General features: G+C 51.8%; 1 protein-coding gene across 3 annotated transcripts; it reads left to right on the forward strand.

Annotated features, from left to right (window-relative positions):
• The first annotated feature begins 1727 nt into the window (after positions 1-1727).
• On the forward strand, positions 1728-7380 carry Ing1 (inhibitor of growth family member 1). 3 transcript variants are annotated; one of them, XM_029532257.1, is made up of 2 exons: positions 1728-2316; positions 5543-7380. In XM_029532257.1, exons 1-2 carry the CDS (start codon positions 2181-2183, stop codon positions 6244-6246), a joined length of 840 nt encoding a protein of 279 aa, XP_029388117.1. In that variant the 5' UTR covers positions 1728-2180; the 3' UTR covers positions 6247-7380. The 3 variants fall into 3 exon arrangements, with proteins under 3 accessions (XP_029388117.1, XP_029388118.1, XP_021074646.1); XM_029532258.1 differs by lacking the exon at positions 1728-2316 and adding an exon at positions 3492-3512; XM_021218987.1 differs by lacking the exon at positions 1728-2316 and adding an exon at positions 3678-3834.
• Positions 7381-14598: the final 7218 nt, after the last annotated feature.

The raw sequence follows: 14598 nt of genomic DNA on the forward strand, positions 1-14598 counted from the left end.
AGCCTTTTGTGCAACTTTCTGGCAATTACGTGGAAAAACTTCATTCTTCTGGTTTTGACTAGGGCTGAAAGCAGTTGTTGGTTCTGCTAATAAACACCAGCACCAGACATCAAGCGAACTTTCTCCTGCAGAAATGCCCTGCCCTGTGCTTCATAAGCAACGACCCAATCTGAACGATCTAACTCAACTGAGTCTCTGGCTGCGTTCTTATGACCCTCCATAATACTCTATTTTAGATATACTGCGTTGGAAATGTCGTAGATGTCACGGGGTTGCGTGGAGTACTTTCACACCTGCCGAGGGGGGTAGGGTGTCACAGTGTTTCCAGAGCCTGTTCCAAATCCTTTCAAATTACATCCTCTAGTACTGAAGCGGTGAGTCTTGTTCTGCCGGAGGATGAATGCCTGAGGCTGAAACACTGCAAACTCCAGGTAGCTGAAGACCGCGAGCTGACCCGGCGCGGCAGAGACATCGCAGGCGAGGCAGAGCGCCGTCACCAGCCCTGCGCACCCTCGCCCAGGCGGCAGAGCAAGACTGAGGACCTGGGACTCAGAGAGGGACGAGCAGGAGAGCAGCACCTTGGTCCCAGCGATACAAAGGCGCGAATGTGGCGACCACAGGCCAGGCTCCGCCCCAGGGCGGTGCCTAGGCAGGAAGAGGGCGGGACCGCCGGGGCCCGTCGCCTAGGCAACCCCTCGCTCTGCCCGGGCTTTTCAGAAAGCCCTAAATCCGGCAGCTGTGGGGGAAGGGCGGAATGGGAAGCTGAAGGCTGTGCTCCCCTGCGGGAGCACACCGCGGTGCCCGCTGCCAACTCAGTGTGGCGAGGACACGGGCAGCCTCAGATGCGGCAGGGAGGGGAAGAGCTAGGTAGGATCAGAGAAGAGCTGCTCCCGCCAGCCCGCCCACCGCAGATCTCCGCGCTGCAAAGAGCACCCCTCGGGGGCCCCTTTGTCTCCAGGCCATTCCAAACCCAGCACCGGGAGGCGACACAAAGGGACGGTGGGGGCGGAAGGCGCAGGCGCGTGGAGCCGCCGAGGATGCTGGGAGTGGTGGTCCCTCTGCGGGTCGATAGCTGCCCTCCCGCGCGGGTCCGCATCCATCGCCAGGGAGCTGCGCATGCGCGTCCACTTCCGCCTCGCCCGGCTCCGCCCGCTCAGCCCTCCTCCAAGAGGACAGCTCTCTAGTACTAGGCGTGCGGGGGGCGTTGCCGGTCCCACCACACCTCCTTCTCGTCCAGATTGGACGCAGAGGTAAGAGCCGCAAGGGGATTGGCTGACGCCGTTGCCATTTCTGTTCCGGGCCCTATTTATACCGCGCTAGGAGGCGGGGGAATGCAGTTAACCCAGCGGTGGGTGGCTCTCCTCTGCTTAGTCGGATGGAAGACTGCGATCTGGAGGCTCGTCCGGTCCCGGCGTGTCTCGAGGAGCAGGCTACCACCCCGCCGTTCCCGGCCGGCGTGCGGCTCCGCCCAGTAGGTCCGCCACCGAGTGCCAAACTCCTAGTAAAGTTTCGCGTGGCCGGCCTCCCCTGCCCAGGCGACCCTGCCGCTGTCCCCTCCGCGACCCTGGCCCCCAGCGACAGTGACAGGCCACGCCCCCGCGCGGGCCGGCCTCGCGGCCCGCCGCCCCCCGGCCCGGGACGGTGAGGGGCGTGAATGCGGTGGGGGCGGGGCCGCCTCCGGGAGGAGGGGTGGCGGGGCGCATGCGCGCTGCGCGCGGGGCTGAATGTTTCCCAAGTGTTTGAAACTGGTATTTGGGTTTTCCACGTTGGACAAGTGCGGCGAGGCGGGCGGCGGAGCGCGCCCTTCCCGCAGCCGGCCCCGCTCTCTCCGCTCTCCACGCTGGTGGCGGGTGGGCGGCGGTGGCCGGCCCTCTTTGGGTGTGTGCGCGCTAGTACGCACGGCCCCCCGCGCCGCTCGCCGCCCGGGAGGGGGCCTGCACGGCCGGCGGGGTGTGCGCTTGAGCTTCGGCCGCCGCGGCCCGCGCCTGCAGGCGCCGGGGTCCCCGCGGCCCCGGAGGCGGCGCGGCAGGCGCCAGATGTAGCCGCCGGCCAGCCCGGCCGGAGCGGCGGGGGGGCGCGGGAGGGCGAGAGAGCTTTGCATTTTGCAGTGCTGTTTGAGGGGGGCGGGGGGTGGAGGAAGCGGAAAGCCGCCGAGTCGCCGGGGACCTCCGGGGTGAACCATGTTGAGTCCTGCCAACGGGGAGCAGATCCACCTGGTGAACTATGTGGAGGATTACCTGGACTCAATCGAGTCACTGCCTTTCGACCTGCAGAGGAACGTCTCGCTGATGCGGGAGATCGACGCCAAATACCAAGGTACGGCGGGTGATGGATGGGCGGGGGCGGCTGCGTCCATCCCTGGGTCCCGGCGGCGAGGCTGACCGGTCCTGCTGGAGCCGGAGTGCCCGGTAGCGTCCTCGGAGGGCTAGGAACAAAAGGTCTGGAGCGCCTTTGATACGCCGAGGTCCTTGTGTACCGAGCTCCGGGACATGGAGAAGGAAGGAGCGCGAACGGCTGGCTGCAAGGCTGCGCGACCAAAGCGCTCTTTGTAGTGAAGTGATGAGGCGGTGCTGCGGGGGAGGGGGCGCGGGGCTCGGCCGCGTCCTCGGGGAGGGGGTGAAGGCGGCCGCGCGAGGTGGAGTGCTATGCGGGCGCCGCGGCCGCAGGGCGCGGGCACCCGGCTGGAGAGAGGGCTGCGGGCCGTACTCCCGCGGACCTGAGTGCGGGTCCGGAGAGTCGCCGCCTCCCGCCAGGTCCTGAATCTAAGTGTTACATAAAGTGCTGGGCAGTCCCGACTCGGGGTCGCGGGATCGCCCAGGCCCTGCTCTCCTGGGCCCTCCCTTGGCTCTGGACACGGCTCCGGGCCGACTGCGAGGGGCGCCGGCGCGGTGTGTCTTGCGGAGGACGAGGGTGAAAGGGAGGATCGCAGCCGACTAGGTGTACGACTGCGTTGCGATCAGTGGGCACGAGCTGGGCTCTGGCTGGAGGGGAGCGGGGCAGGTGGGGGAAGTGCAGCCCACCCGTAGACCCCGGCTGCTCAGAGTGGCGAAGAGGCGGAGCCTGCGTGCCAGCCGGGAACTGTTGGCTGTTGGGGAAACTTTGCTGCGAGGTCAGGGGGCTCTGTTTTGAACGTGGATGGCCGCTCAGAGTTTACTCTTGTTTACAGAACTGCGCAGCAGGGAAACGGAAGAGTTGGGGGTGGTGGAGGGCCGCTGCCCGGCACCGCACACAGAGACATGCTGGGGAAAGCGCCCCTGCGCGCTCTATCCGAGGTGCAGCTTCGCAGCTCGGTTTATAGGAGAGTCATTAGCATATTGCGGAACGTTCCGCCTCTGCGGCCCTTTGATTGGTCGTAACATCCCCCGTGGAATGTCCTTATCATTGTGCTACGGAGTCATTGGGGGGCGGGCAGCACGGGGGCGGGCTTTGCTCGGGACTCGCTCCAGTCTGTGTTTCCGCTGTCTGCTTTTTTCCTCTCCTCTCCGTGGAACCGGGCCGGGCGAAGGGAGGAGGTGAGTTGATTTGAATGTCTTCGGGTCGCCCGTCCTCTGGCCTCGGGTTGGCTCCTTTCGCTGCTGGGGCGGGCCATCCTCGCTGGCTCTGCGCGCTGATTGGTGTGTCTCCTGGTCTCCGCCCTCAGCGTCGTCGACTCACATAGGCCTCGGGCGGGGCGGGGCAGGGCGGGGCGCGCTTCCTGAGTCTCATAGGCTGGAGTGGATCGCGGCCACTTTCCGGCCGCGGGGCTATGGCGGCGGTGGCCTCCGGGAGGCTGCTGCGCTCACCTTCTCTGCTCTGGCTCCCCGCGGGAGCCTCTGACAGCTTCTCGCGTTTCCGGTAGGCTTGAGTGAGCGGGGGTGCCTCCGTCTGGACCCAGGGTCGGTGTGTCGGGTGCTGTCTTGCGGGCTCGTATGGCCGAATGGCTCTAGAATATTCAAGTCCTTGCTCAGAACAACTGTTGCAGACCGAGTTTTTGACGGCCGCCTAGTGCTTCAGATGTAGAAGAGTTCGGAAGGAGGGTCTATGGTTTGGTTGTTGTAAATGGAGTTTTTTGCTTGAATTACTTTTCAAATATTATAGAAAACACTCCCTTGGAAGCAATGCCCTTTTAAGAACGTAAGCGCAACCTTATAAAGTTAAAGTGGCTTAAAGTAATTGGACAGACTAGATGGAACTGCTGGCCCATTTAGTCACTACCTTTATCCTTGTTGATTCTTAATGGTGGCCCAGCAGCAGTCTGAGGCTGAGCTGACCGGTGCCTGGAAACAGTGCCGTCCTTGTTTGTTGCTTTTATCAACATTTTTGCTTTTATCGAATATTTTACGTAGTGTAACAAAATCTGTGTTACTGTGTGGGCTTCACAATTGCTTCTGGTAAGTTTTTGATGGCATTTTTCTCCACAAGCTTCACCTGAATTAAAGCTGGAAGCAGTTATTTACATTTAAATTAGCAATGCGTAGAATTAGTCTTCTACAAAATACCAGTATAATCTTTGAAACATTGCTGGGTGTGATGGCACATGCCAGAGATCCCAGTTGGAGACAGGACCATCTCTGATTGCCATTTAACCCAGGATGGAGCTCAAAAAACAGTTTGCTGTTGGTTTTCTATTTCTAAGTATGCAGATGTATTTTTAGTTTTCCTAAGAAGGATTTAGTTTTCAAAATGGTATTCTTGAGTACTTGGGAGATAAGAGACAGGCAGGCCTCTGTAGGTTCCAGGACAACCAGGGCTACACAGAGAGTTTTAAAAAAAATTGTGAGCCGGGCAGTGATGGCGCACGCCTTTAATCCCAGCAGGAGGCAGAGGCAGGCGGATTTCTAAGTTCGAGGCCAGCCTGGTCTACAAAGTGAGTTCCAGGACAGCCAGGGCTATACAGAGAAACCCTGTCTCTAAAAACAAAACAAAACAAAAACAAAACAAAATTGTGAGCAGTAGATTAAAGTATTATGCGTTGTAAAGTGAAATCTGTCACTTTGGTTTTAAAGCCAGGTGGCCTTGTTTATTGTAACCAAACATTCTTGTTTCAGCGACACAGACTATCAAGCTAGAGTAGTCATTGGGGACCATAAGCAGAGGGCTTCTGTCTGCATGGCACCATGGTCTAATTTACATGCTTTTCTGTAGAGTATTCTAGACGTTGAGATACCTTTGATCCCACCTGGGGAGACAGGGATCCCTGGAGCTCATTTGTGCTCCAGATTCAGTAAGACAGTCTCAGATAAGGTGGACAGCAATATTCGAACACAAAGAAATACAGAATAAACTTTTAAGTTATTCCAGGGATATTTGAACAGAAATTGTGGCAGTTGTGGCAGTGGTGGGTGAAGGAAAGGTTCAGCTTGAAGCACTTTACCCAACGCTGAACTGTTATTCAACATCTCAACCTCTCCGAGTCGGAGCCAAGGGCGTACACCAGTCAGGCAAACTTAGCTAAACTGTTTCTGTTCCTGTGCTGAGAGTATAGAAGAAGAGGCCTTTGTAGTTGGTGTTGGGTCTCTGCAGGTTCCTAGTGGGTTGTAATGCATTTCGTTTCTGTCTGTAGAGATCCTGAAGGAGCTGGATGATTACTATGAGAAGTTCAAACGGGAGACGGACGGCACCCAGAAGCGGCGGGTACTGCACTGCATCCAGAGGGCCCTGATCCGGAGCCAGGAGCTGGGCGATGAGAAGATCCAGATCGTGAGTCAGATGGTGGAGCTGGTGGAGAACCGCAGCAGGCAGGTGGACAGTCACGTGGAGCTCTTTGAAGCACACCAGGACATCAGTGACGGCACTGGTGGTGGCGGCAAGTCGGGCCAGGACAAGTCGAAGAGTGAGGCCATCACACAGGCAGATAAGCCAAATAACAAGCGATCCAGGAGGCAGCGAAACAATGAGAATCGAGAGAATGCATCCAATAATCACGACCATGATGACATCACCTCAGGAACGCCCAAGGAGAAGAAAGCAAAAACTTCAAAGAAGAAGAAACGCTCCAAGGCCAAAGCAGAGAGGGAAGCGTCTCCCGCGGACCTTCCCATTGACCCCAACGAGCCCACGTACTGTCTGTGCAACCAGGTCTCCTACGGGGAGATGATCGGCTGTGACAACGACGAATGCCCCATCGAGTGGTTCCACTTTTCTTGCGTGGGACTCAACCATAAACCAAAGGGCAAGTGGTACTGCCCCAAATGTCGTGGGGAGAGTGAGAAGACAATGGACAAAGCCCTGGAGAAGTCCAAGAAAGAAAGGGCTTACAACAGGTAGTTAGTGGACACTCACTCACCCGTGATCAATAACAAAACCCACCAGTGTATTTATGATGTCGCTGCCTTTTTGGAAGTACGAGGACGGTCAGATGAGTGTTTTTAGAGATGTTAGATGTGCCTCCTCTCCTCGGATGGCGGAAACAGCCTGCATCTTCATGGTGTACCTTGTTACCAGACTGGGTCTGCCGAGCAGCAGTTTAGAAACTACAAATACAGGTTCGGATTAAACATGTCAGCGAGTGTCAGACTGATTTTTGGGGTTGGGGAGTGACTTTCAAGTAAGCTAACAGATGTATAAAGAAGAGATTTAATTTGGCTGTTTTAACAAAAATGTTATGGTTTACAAAAAAAAAAAAAAATTAGCCAGGTTGCTGAAGTACAGAAAGTGTGCTTCTTGCTACCATAATGTATATCCACTCGACAAGTTGGTGGTCTAAAGTCTAAATATTATTATTTTTTAAAGAGGTAAATGGGTAAATTTTACATGACATATTTTATACATGGCCTATTCCCTAACTGGCCATTTTTAATGACTGGGTACATTTTTAATAGGTCAGACACAAGTGGTCCAGGCAGTGGGTCCGAGTCTTGCCTTTGCTACCCTAGGTCATGGTGTAGCCACCTTTAACTTATATGAAGTGTATAAATGTACATCTTGCCCCTGCTGTATCATAACCGGAAGTGCAGCCTGGTGCTGTTGTGAAGCCAAGGTGTGCATCCTGCTGCGTGCGTGAGCTGTATAGATGTTGCGTCAAGAAATAAATGAAACTTGGCCAGTTTGTTTCTTTAGCATTTAATTTTAACATACAAATAATTTTAAATTTTTGTCTTAAAAATTTATACACCAGCAGTTTAGACAAAGCCTTAAGCAAATTGTATATTACTGATCTCATGTAATAAGGAAGTAGGCATTATGTCCATGCCAGCAAATACGTGTCAGAGGTGTTTAGACAGAGGTTAGGATGTGACTGTGCTTGTGAGGCCCAGCCCCACCGTCTGTTTTTGTATGGCCCGTGAGCTAAGGATGGTCTCCATGTTTCTGAGTGGTTTTTAAAATCACATTTCATGATACACGAAAATCCTATGAAATGAAGATTTGCGTGTCTATAAATAAAGACTCATTGGAACACCAGCCATGTTTATTTCCTTATGTGCTGCCTATGGCTGCTTGTGTGAGACCTAGACCTGCTCTTTGCAGAGGTCACCTGACCGCTGACGTCAGCGACCCGTCAGTGGCACATGTCCTTCACTGCCTGCTTACTGGAACCCAGCAGATCTTCATGCCTGGGTGCTGTGTGCCTTGCTTGAAATCTGAGTATGTTGAAGTGTTTTACAGAGTATGGGGTCCAGGCCAGGTCACTGTAGAGTCACTGTGTGTATAGTGTACATTGTAGCTGTTTGCTGATGCCTCGGAGCACTTGTCTTACCTTGGGCATATGTTCAGTTTTCTGGCCAGGTATAGTGATGTATACAAACCTTTAATCCCAGCACTTGGAAGGCAGGGGCAGGTGGATCTCTTGAGTTAGAGGGCGGCCTGGTCTACAAAGTGAGTTCCAGGACAGCCAGGGATACACAGAGGAACCCTGTCTTGGAAAAATTTTTAAAAAAAGAAAAAGCCAGGCGTGTTGGCGCACGCCTTTAATCCCAGCACTCGGGAGGCAGAGGCAGGTGAATTTCTGAGTTCGAGGGCGGCCTGGTCTACAAAGTGAGTTCCAGGACAGCCAGGGCTACACAGAGAAACCTTGTCTCGAAAAAACAAAACAACAACAAAAAAAAGGGCAGAGAGAAGGCTCAGCGGGTAAGAGCTCCAGAGCCCAGTGTTGAGTCCCACCACCCACGTGGCTCAGGGAACCTCTGTCTTATTCTCACTCCTCTGTGGTGCACCTGCATTTATGAAGGCAAAACACTCAGACATTTAAAAAAAAAGTTTTAAAGTTAACAAAATAAAAAGTTGATTCAGTGGCAGACAAAGGTCTCTGTGAGTTTGGGGGCAGCCTGGGCTACACAGTGAAGTTCAGTCCAGCCAGGGCTATGACACAGTGAGACCTTGACTCAAATGGGGGGGGGGCGGGGGGGAGGAGAAATGGTAAACGCCCACAGTCGTTTGGGAGTTTCTTTCCTAATTAAGCCAGAAATAAAAAGTTAGGAGGTATATGTATTCATGTGTGTGTGTGTGTATATATAGTTTTGTTTTTAATGTTTTGGTGCAGACAACTGGATGAGGTAGGGGAGCGAGATCACTGTACCTGGGTCTCACCTTTGTGCTTTTGGGGTCCCCTTCCTGACACTGCTTAACTCCTGGTCCAAAGTTCTCCACTTTCACAATGCCTGCTTCACCTTAAAGTGGTTTGGGGAAGTAAGGGAGATTGATGACGCCAGTGAGACGATGGCTCACAGAGTGAGCCAGCTGAGAGGTTTATCTACCAACATGTGGTCTGTGTCCAGATCTTGCGTGTGCACATAAGGGCATTGCTGCAGACAAGTGTTACTGTGTTTGACTGGCCTGACTCACTCATCAATTCCAGTGGGCAGTAAGAAAACCACAGGCAAGCACCTTTGCCTGAGGATTTAGGGTTTCCGTCATAAGATGGAGGGAAACCCCAAACCCCAGGTGGATACCTAAGCCAGACACATCTCATGAAGGCGCTGCTTCTAGGTATTCAGTACTCGGGCATGGCCACAGTTCAGATGGGCCCACGATGCTCTGGTGCAACGCCATTGGTATTGTGGTTGACTTATTTGCTTTTGTTATTCGCGTGTATGGCGTTTTGGCAACATGGATGTCCACAGAGTTCAGAAGAGGGCACTGGGTCCCTTGGAGGTGGTTGTGAGCCTTGTGGGTGCTGAGAATCAAGCACAGGCCCTCTGTAAGTACCCATAATTGCAGAGCCATCTCTTCAGCCCCACCTGTCTTAAATTGAATAAAGGAAACGATGAACTGAGTAAGTGAGGTTTGGGGGCTGGAGGAGGGCCCATACCCCAGTGCTAGGAAGGGATGCTGCCTAGTTACAGGGTCCCGCCCACAGGACATTGGCTGCTTTCCTGCATGAGTAGAGCTGAGTGTGTACCCAACAGTAAAATTGCTTTTACCTTGCTCCTTCATAACTAACTTTGCTACAGTTATGAATCATAATGTAAATACGATTTCCCGTGGTCGCCTATGACTCCTGTGGAAGGGCTGTCGGACCTCACCTTCTAGTTTGGGGTTTCTGTCTCAGATGAAGGGAGGGACCTGATTCACAAAAGGTCACATCGCCTATGGCTCCAGGGCACGTGTCCCTTCTGTAGCATCTCCTGCCCTCTTCTGAGCAGCCTGAAGGTCAGCCTTGATGTTGGACTGGGATTCATAGATGAAGCTAGGAGCCATGACCAGTGTTGTGGAGTAGCAGCTACTATGAGTTCCTGGCTAGAGGCTCTGGGACACAAAGAGCTTAGGGTTTTCCTGAGTGCTCTAGGATGTGGCTCCAGTGCAGTTAATTATGCCTGTATCCCGTCCTGGCAACCACACACAAGAAAGAAAAGGATTTACATTCCTACATATACTCTTCCTGCATCCACTTCCCTGGGGACCAGGGCACTTGTAGCAAACTCACTAGAAGAGGGATTTGTTTGTTTGTTTGTTTGTTTTGAGACAGGATTTCTCTGTGTATCCCTGGCTGTCCTGGAACTCACTCTATAGTCCAGGCTGGCCTTGAACTCAGACATCTGCCAGCCCCTGCCTCCCAAATGCTGGGACTAAAGGCGTGCGCCACCATGCCCAGCCGAGAGAGGAATTTCTAATCCAGTTCTGTAGACATGCTTGAAATCAATTGGTTTGTGTGGACAGAAGTCCCGTGTATAAATGGTGTAGGCTGTCAGGAAGCAATATTTGGCAGTGATTATTTGGGACATTAATGTGCTTAGAACAAGGGGGTTTTGTTTTGTTTTTTTTCTGTTTTTGATTTTAAGACAGGGACTCACTCTAGACCAGTACAGCCTCAAACCCACACCCCCTGGCTCAGCCTCCCTAGTGTTGCCATCTCTTTAATATGGTTAGATTTTTTTTTTTTTTTTTTAAAGATTTATTGGGGGCTGGTGAGATGGCTCAGTGGGTAAGAGCACTCGACTGCTCTTCCGAAGGTCCAGAGTTCAAATCCCAGCAACCACATGATGGCTCACAACCATCCGTAACAAGATCTGACACCCTCTTCTGGAGTGTCTGAAGACAGCTACAGTGTACTTACATATAATAAAAAAAAAATAAAAAAAGATTTATTATGTGTAAAATACAGTGTAGCTGTCTTCAAACACCCCAGAAGAGGGCACCAGATCTCATTACTGATGGTTGTGAGCCACCACGTGGTTGCTGGGATTTTAACTTTGGACCTTCGGAAGAGCAATCAGTGCTCTTAACCGCTGAGCCATCTCTCCAGCCCTAATATGGTTAGATTTTGATCACACAATATTTTCATTAAAAGTTTTATAAAATGTAAACAATTGCTTATAGAATTTAACTGTTCATTTGTAAAGGTGCTAAATGATTTTCCCCCCCAGGAGAGTTTGGTTTTTTCAAGACAGGGTTTTTCTATGTAGCTCTGGCTGTCCTGCAACTTGCTCTGTAGCCCAGGCTGACCTCAAACTCATAGATCTGTGAGCCTTTGCCTCCCAAGCGCTCGGGATGCCGCCACATCTGGCCAGAAATTATTTTATACCCCCTGTGTTACTCATTTGGTATAAGAAGTTGCTTGATGATTATTTAGTTCCTGACACATTTAATGTCTGGTTGCAAGGAAAAGTAAGAGGCCTCTGACTGTAGAGCACAAAAAAAGGAAATAAGTCTCAGATTTCAGGGTGTCCAGGAAGGATGCCCTCTGCAGCACAGCCACCCGGAAACACGCCCACACGGCATCGGTGTTGGCCTCGGGCAGCAGGTGGTGCACTGGGCATTCAGTGGCTGGGGTTTATCCTGGACAGGCAGATACCATGTTTGGAGTAACTCCTTCTTGGCCTGATGGATAACCATGTTTAAAACAGATAAAAGCTGGACATGTGACATACACCTCTAGCCGAGGACTCGGGAGGCTGAGGCAGGAGGACCACTGAACGTGTGGGAAGAAGCTGGAATATTGGTGATTTCAGCCCATGCTGGACTACATAGCAAGGCTACAGGGTGGATGGATGGATGGAAGGATGGATGGATAGATAGGTGGATGGATGGATAGGTAGATGGATGGATAGGTGGATGGATGGATGGATAGATAGATGGATGGATGGATAGTCAGATCGGTGGGTGGATAGTCAGATCGGTGGGTGGGTAGGTGGACATATGGACAGAGATTAAATTTTGTAATTTAAGGTAAATAAACATTAAGTGGATGAAAGACAGGAAGTTAATAGTTATTCCATGGTCCACATACATGATTTTCCAAATAGTTCCAGGTCTTTGCACTCTCTATCTGCATTAACAGTACAATTTATACTTCGTTAATCAACCGGTCACACATAGCCAGGTGTGGTGGCGCACACCTTTAATCCCAGCACTCAGAAGGCAGAGGCAGGCGGATTTCTGAGTTCAAGGCCAGCCTGGTCTACAGAGTGAGTTCCAGAACAACCAGGGCTACACAGAGAAACCCTGTCTCGAAAAACCAATAAAAGAAAAAAAGAAAAAAGAAACCAGTCACACACATGACAGACCATGAGAAGTAACATCCAGGCAACTCTTCATACTCCCAGTGTGGTGGAAAAGACAAGGACGTGTGTGTGTGTGTGTGTGTGTGTGTGTGTGTGTGTGTGTGTGTGTGTGTGTGTGTGTGTCTCTCTCTACTACACGCAGCCAGGGTCAGTGCTTTAACCTTTTAAAAAACCTTTATCAGGTGGCTGGGGAGATGGCTCAGCCATTAAAGAATACATGCATAGTGTTCTTTCAGATGACCTACCTGCCTTTAGTTCCTAATACCCTAGATGGACAGACACACTCACAGTTGAAAAATAAGGGCGTGGAGAAAATGCCTCGGAAGTTCAAAACACTTGTTGCTCTCCCGGACGACTTGTGAGGCTCCTGGCATTCACAGTGGGAACTTAACCAGAGCCCTCTGCCAGAGGGGCAAGCCATGCATGCTCCAGCTTCTGAGGCGACGATTCATGCATGTCCCTTCCCATCCGTCCTCATTCCTCCGCCCAGACATTCCCCTTCCCCTTCCCACTTTCTGAGTCTGACACTTCCTGGCAGCAATCCCATTTTAGTCTGCAGGCCCCACATGCTCATGGCCTTTCTCCTGTATCTATCTGAGGATGGGCACCTAGTCCAACGCCATGACCTGCCAGGATGGGTGTACTGGTGCCTCTGATGTGTGTCGGCTTAGACTCCTTTGGGGAGATATCAGGAGTGGTCTAGTGGGTTGGAAAATGGTCCTGTGCCTAGCTTACTGAGACGCTGACACAGATTTCCATATGGCCACACTAACTGATACTCCCAGCCCTCTCCTCTCATCAGCAGCATCTACTGTTTTTCTTTCTTTCTTTCTTTCTTTTTTTTTTTTTTTTTTTGGTGTGTGTAGAGGGGGGGAGAGAGTTGAGACAAGGCAGGCAGATCTCTGTGAATTAGAGACTCTCTGCACACCAGGCTGGCTTCTAATTCGTAGAGATCCACCTGTCTCTGCCTCCCAAGTGCTGGCTGTCAGTTCCATTTGATGAAGTCCAACTTACTCTTTAAGCTTCTATGGGAATGCATTAAGTATGCATCTCACACATTTACGAGGTCATAGTTCAGGGCAGAGGCCCGCAGCGTCGACGCCATGCTGTGCCCCTTCCACTGACTGCTGTTGCTCGGCAGAATCAGTAGTTCATTGGATCACCTTTCAGTGTGATCTTGTTTTGCTCTCGCTGGCAGCTTTTAAAGCTATCCCCGCTTTGAACTCATTTTGCAGGGCCTGTATGGTTTTAGACTGTTGGCGTCAAGGACTTCAGTGCTCACCCAGGTCTCGGCCTCTGTGACTTTCTCTGAATCTCAGATCATTTTAACAGTGCATTTAAAAACATTTTCAAGCTACACATAAAGGGAGCTGAGGCAGGAGGATAAGTTCAAGGCCAGTGTCTTAGTTACTTCTCTTTGGCTGTAAAGAGACACCATGACCAAGGCAACTTACAGAGGAGAGTTTATTGGGGCTTGCAGTCTCTGCCCACTGCGGTGGGGAGCGTAGCAGCAGACAGGCAGGTGTGTGGTTGGAGAAGGAGCTGAGAGCTGAGATCTAGAACCATAAACACCAGGCAGAAAGACACTGAGATTGGAGACAGTTTTTTGAAACCTTAAATCCCACCTCCAGTGACACACTTCCTCCATTAAGGCCACACCTTATCCTTGACAAAGAGTTTCACCAACGGGGGACCAAGCATTAGGGGATATGAGCTATAGGAACCACTCTCATTCAGGAACTTTTTCATCCATCCACTTGGGTCTGAGGGATTTCCAGGGTGTCTAGCCTGTTGTGCTACTGATGATGAACAGAAGTCTCATCGTACCCGACTTCCAGGGACCACGGCTGACTCATTTTTACTTCCTAGGACCTGTGTGTACAGGAAATACAGTTTGAATGAGTGCCAAAACCAGTCATTTCAAGTTCATGTAATTAGTTTGAAATTCTAAAAACCATCAAAGTGATTTCCTTTTCCAGACTCTGATCCTGTAACTCAACACCTCCCTGCGGCTTAAGGAACTCTTGGGAAGTTGGTTATTCGCAGGAGCTATCTGTGTTAATGGGATTAACTGGGAAGTGGCCCAGTTGTACCTTAATTTAAACCACATGAAGCCACTCCAGTAGGAGAACAGAATCATTTACAGAGTGGGCAAATTGCCCAATTATAGGCATCGGATGGCAAAAATCTTGAAAAATGATGGCAACATGGTTTGCCTCTTCTGTCAGACATATTCCCCCGTCACCCTCAACCCACGTCATCCTCGGCCGACCTTGGTCATCACCTCAGATGGGCTCATGGATCTTTCATAGTTCAGCTTCCTGAACAGCCAACATAATAGTGAAGGCAGCACAGGCACTGCCTCCGCGCTCTCCTGGAGCTTCGTGCTAAGCCTCACAACCCAGCGGGATCGAAACAGCAGCAGAAGTTTACTGTGAGCACGGCAGAGGCATGTGGAGATGCAGGCCGTGATGGCAGCCTGCCTAGCTGTGTGTGCAGTTGTGCTCACACTCCTCATGGCTTGGGTGTGCAGTTGAGTTCATACCCCTCATGGCTTGGGTGTGCTCCTGTGTTCACACCCCTCCTGGCTTGGGTGTGCTCCTGTGTTCACACCCCTCATGGCTTGGGTGTGCTCTTGTGTTCACACCCCTCATGGCTTGGGTGTGCTCCTGTGTTCACA

This window comes from Mus pahari, chromosome 19, assembly GCF_900095145.1.
Source record: "Mus pahari chromosome 19, PAHARI_EIJ_v1.1, whole genome shotgun sequence".
Taxonomy (NCBI): domain Eukaryota; kingdom Metazoa; phylum Chordata; class Mammalia; order Rodentia; family Muridae; genus Mus; species Mus pahari.

Excerpts from the sequence above, each read along its gene's own strand:
- Ing1 (XM_029532257.1), top strand. The coding sequence starts at position 2,181 with ATGTTGAGTCCTGCCAACGGGGAGCAGATCCACCTGGTGAACTATGTG. Across the intron at positions 2,317-5,542 it reads GATCGACGCCAAATACCAAG|AGATCCTGAAGGAGCTGGAT; the intron begins GTACGGCGGGTG and ends TTCTGTCTGTAG.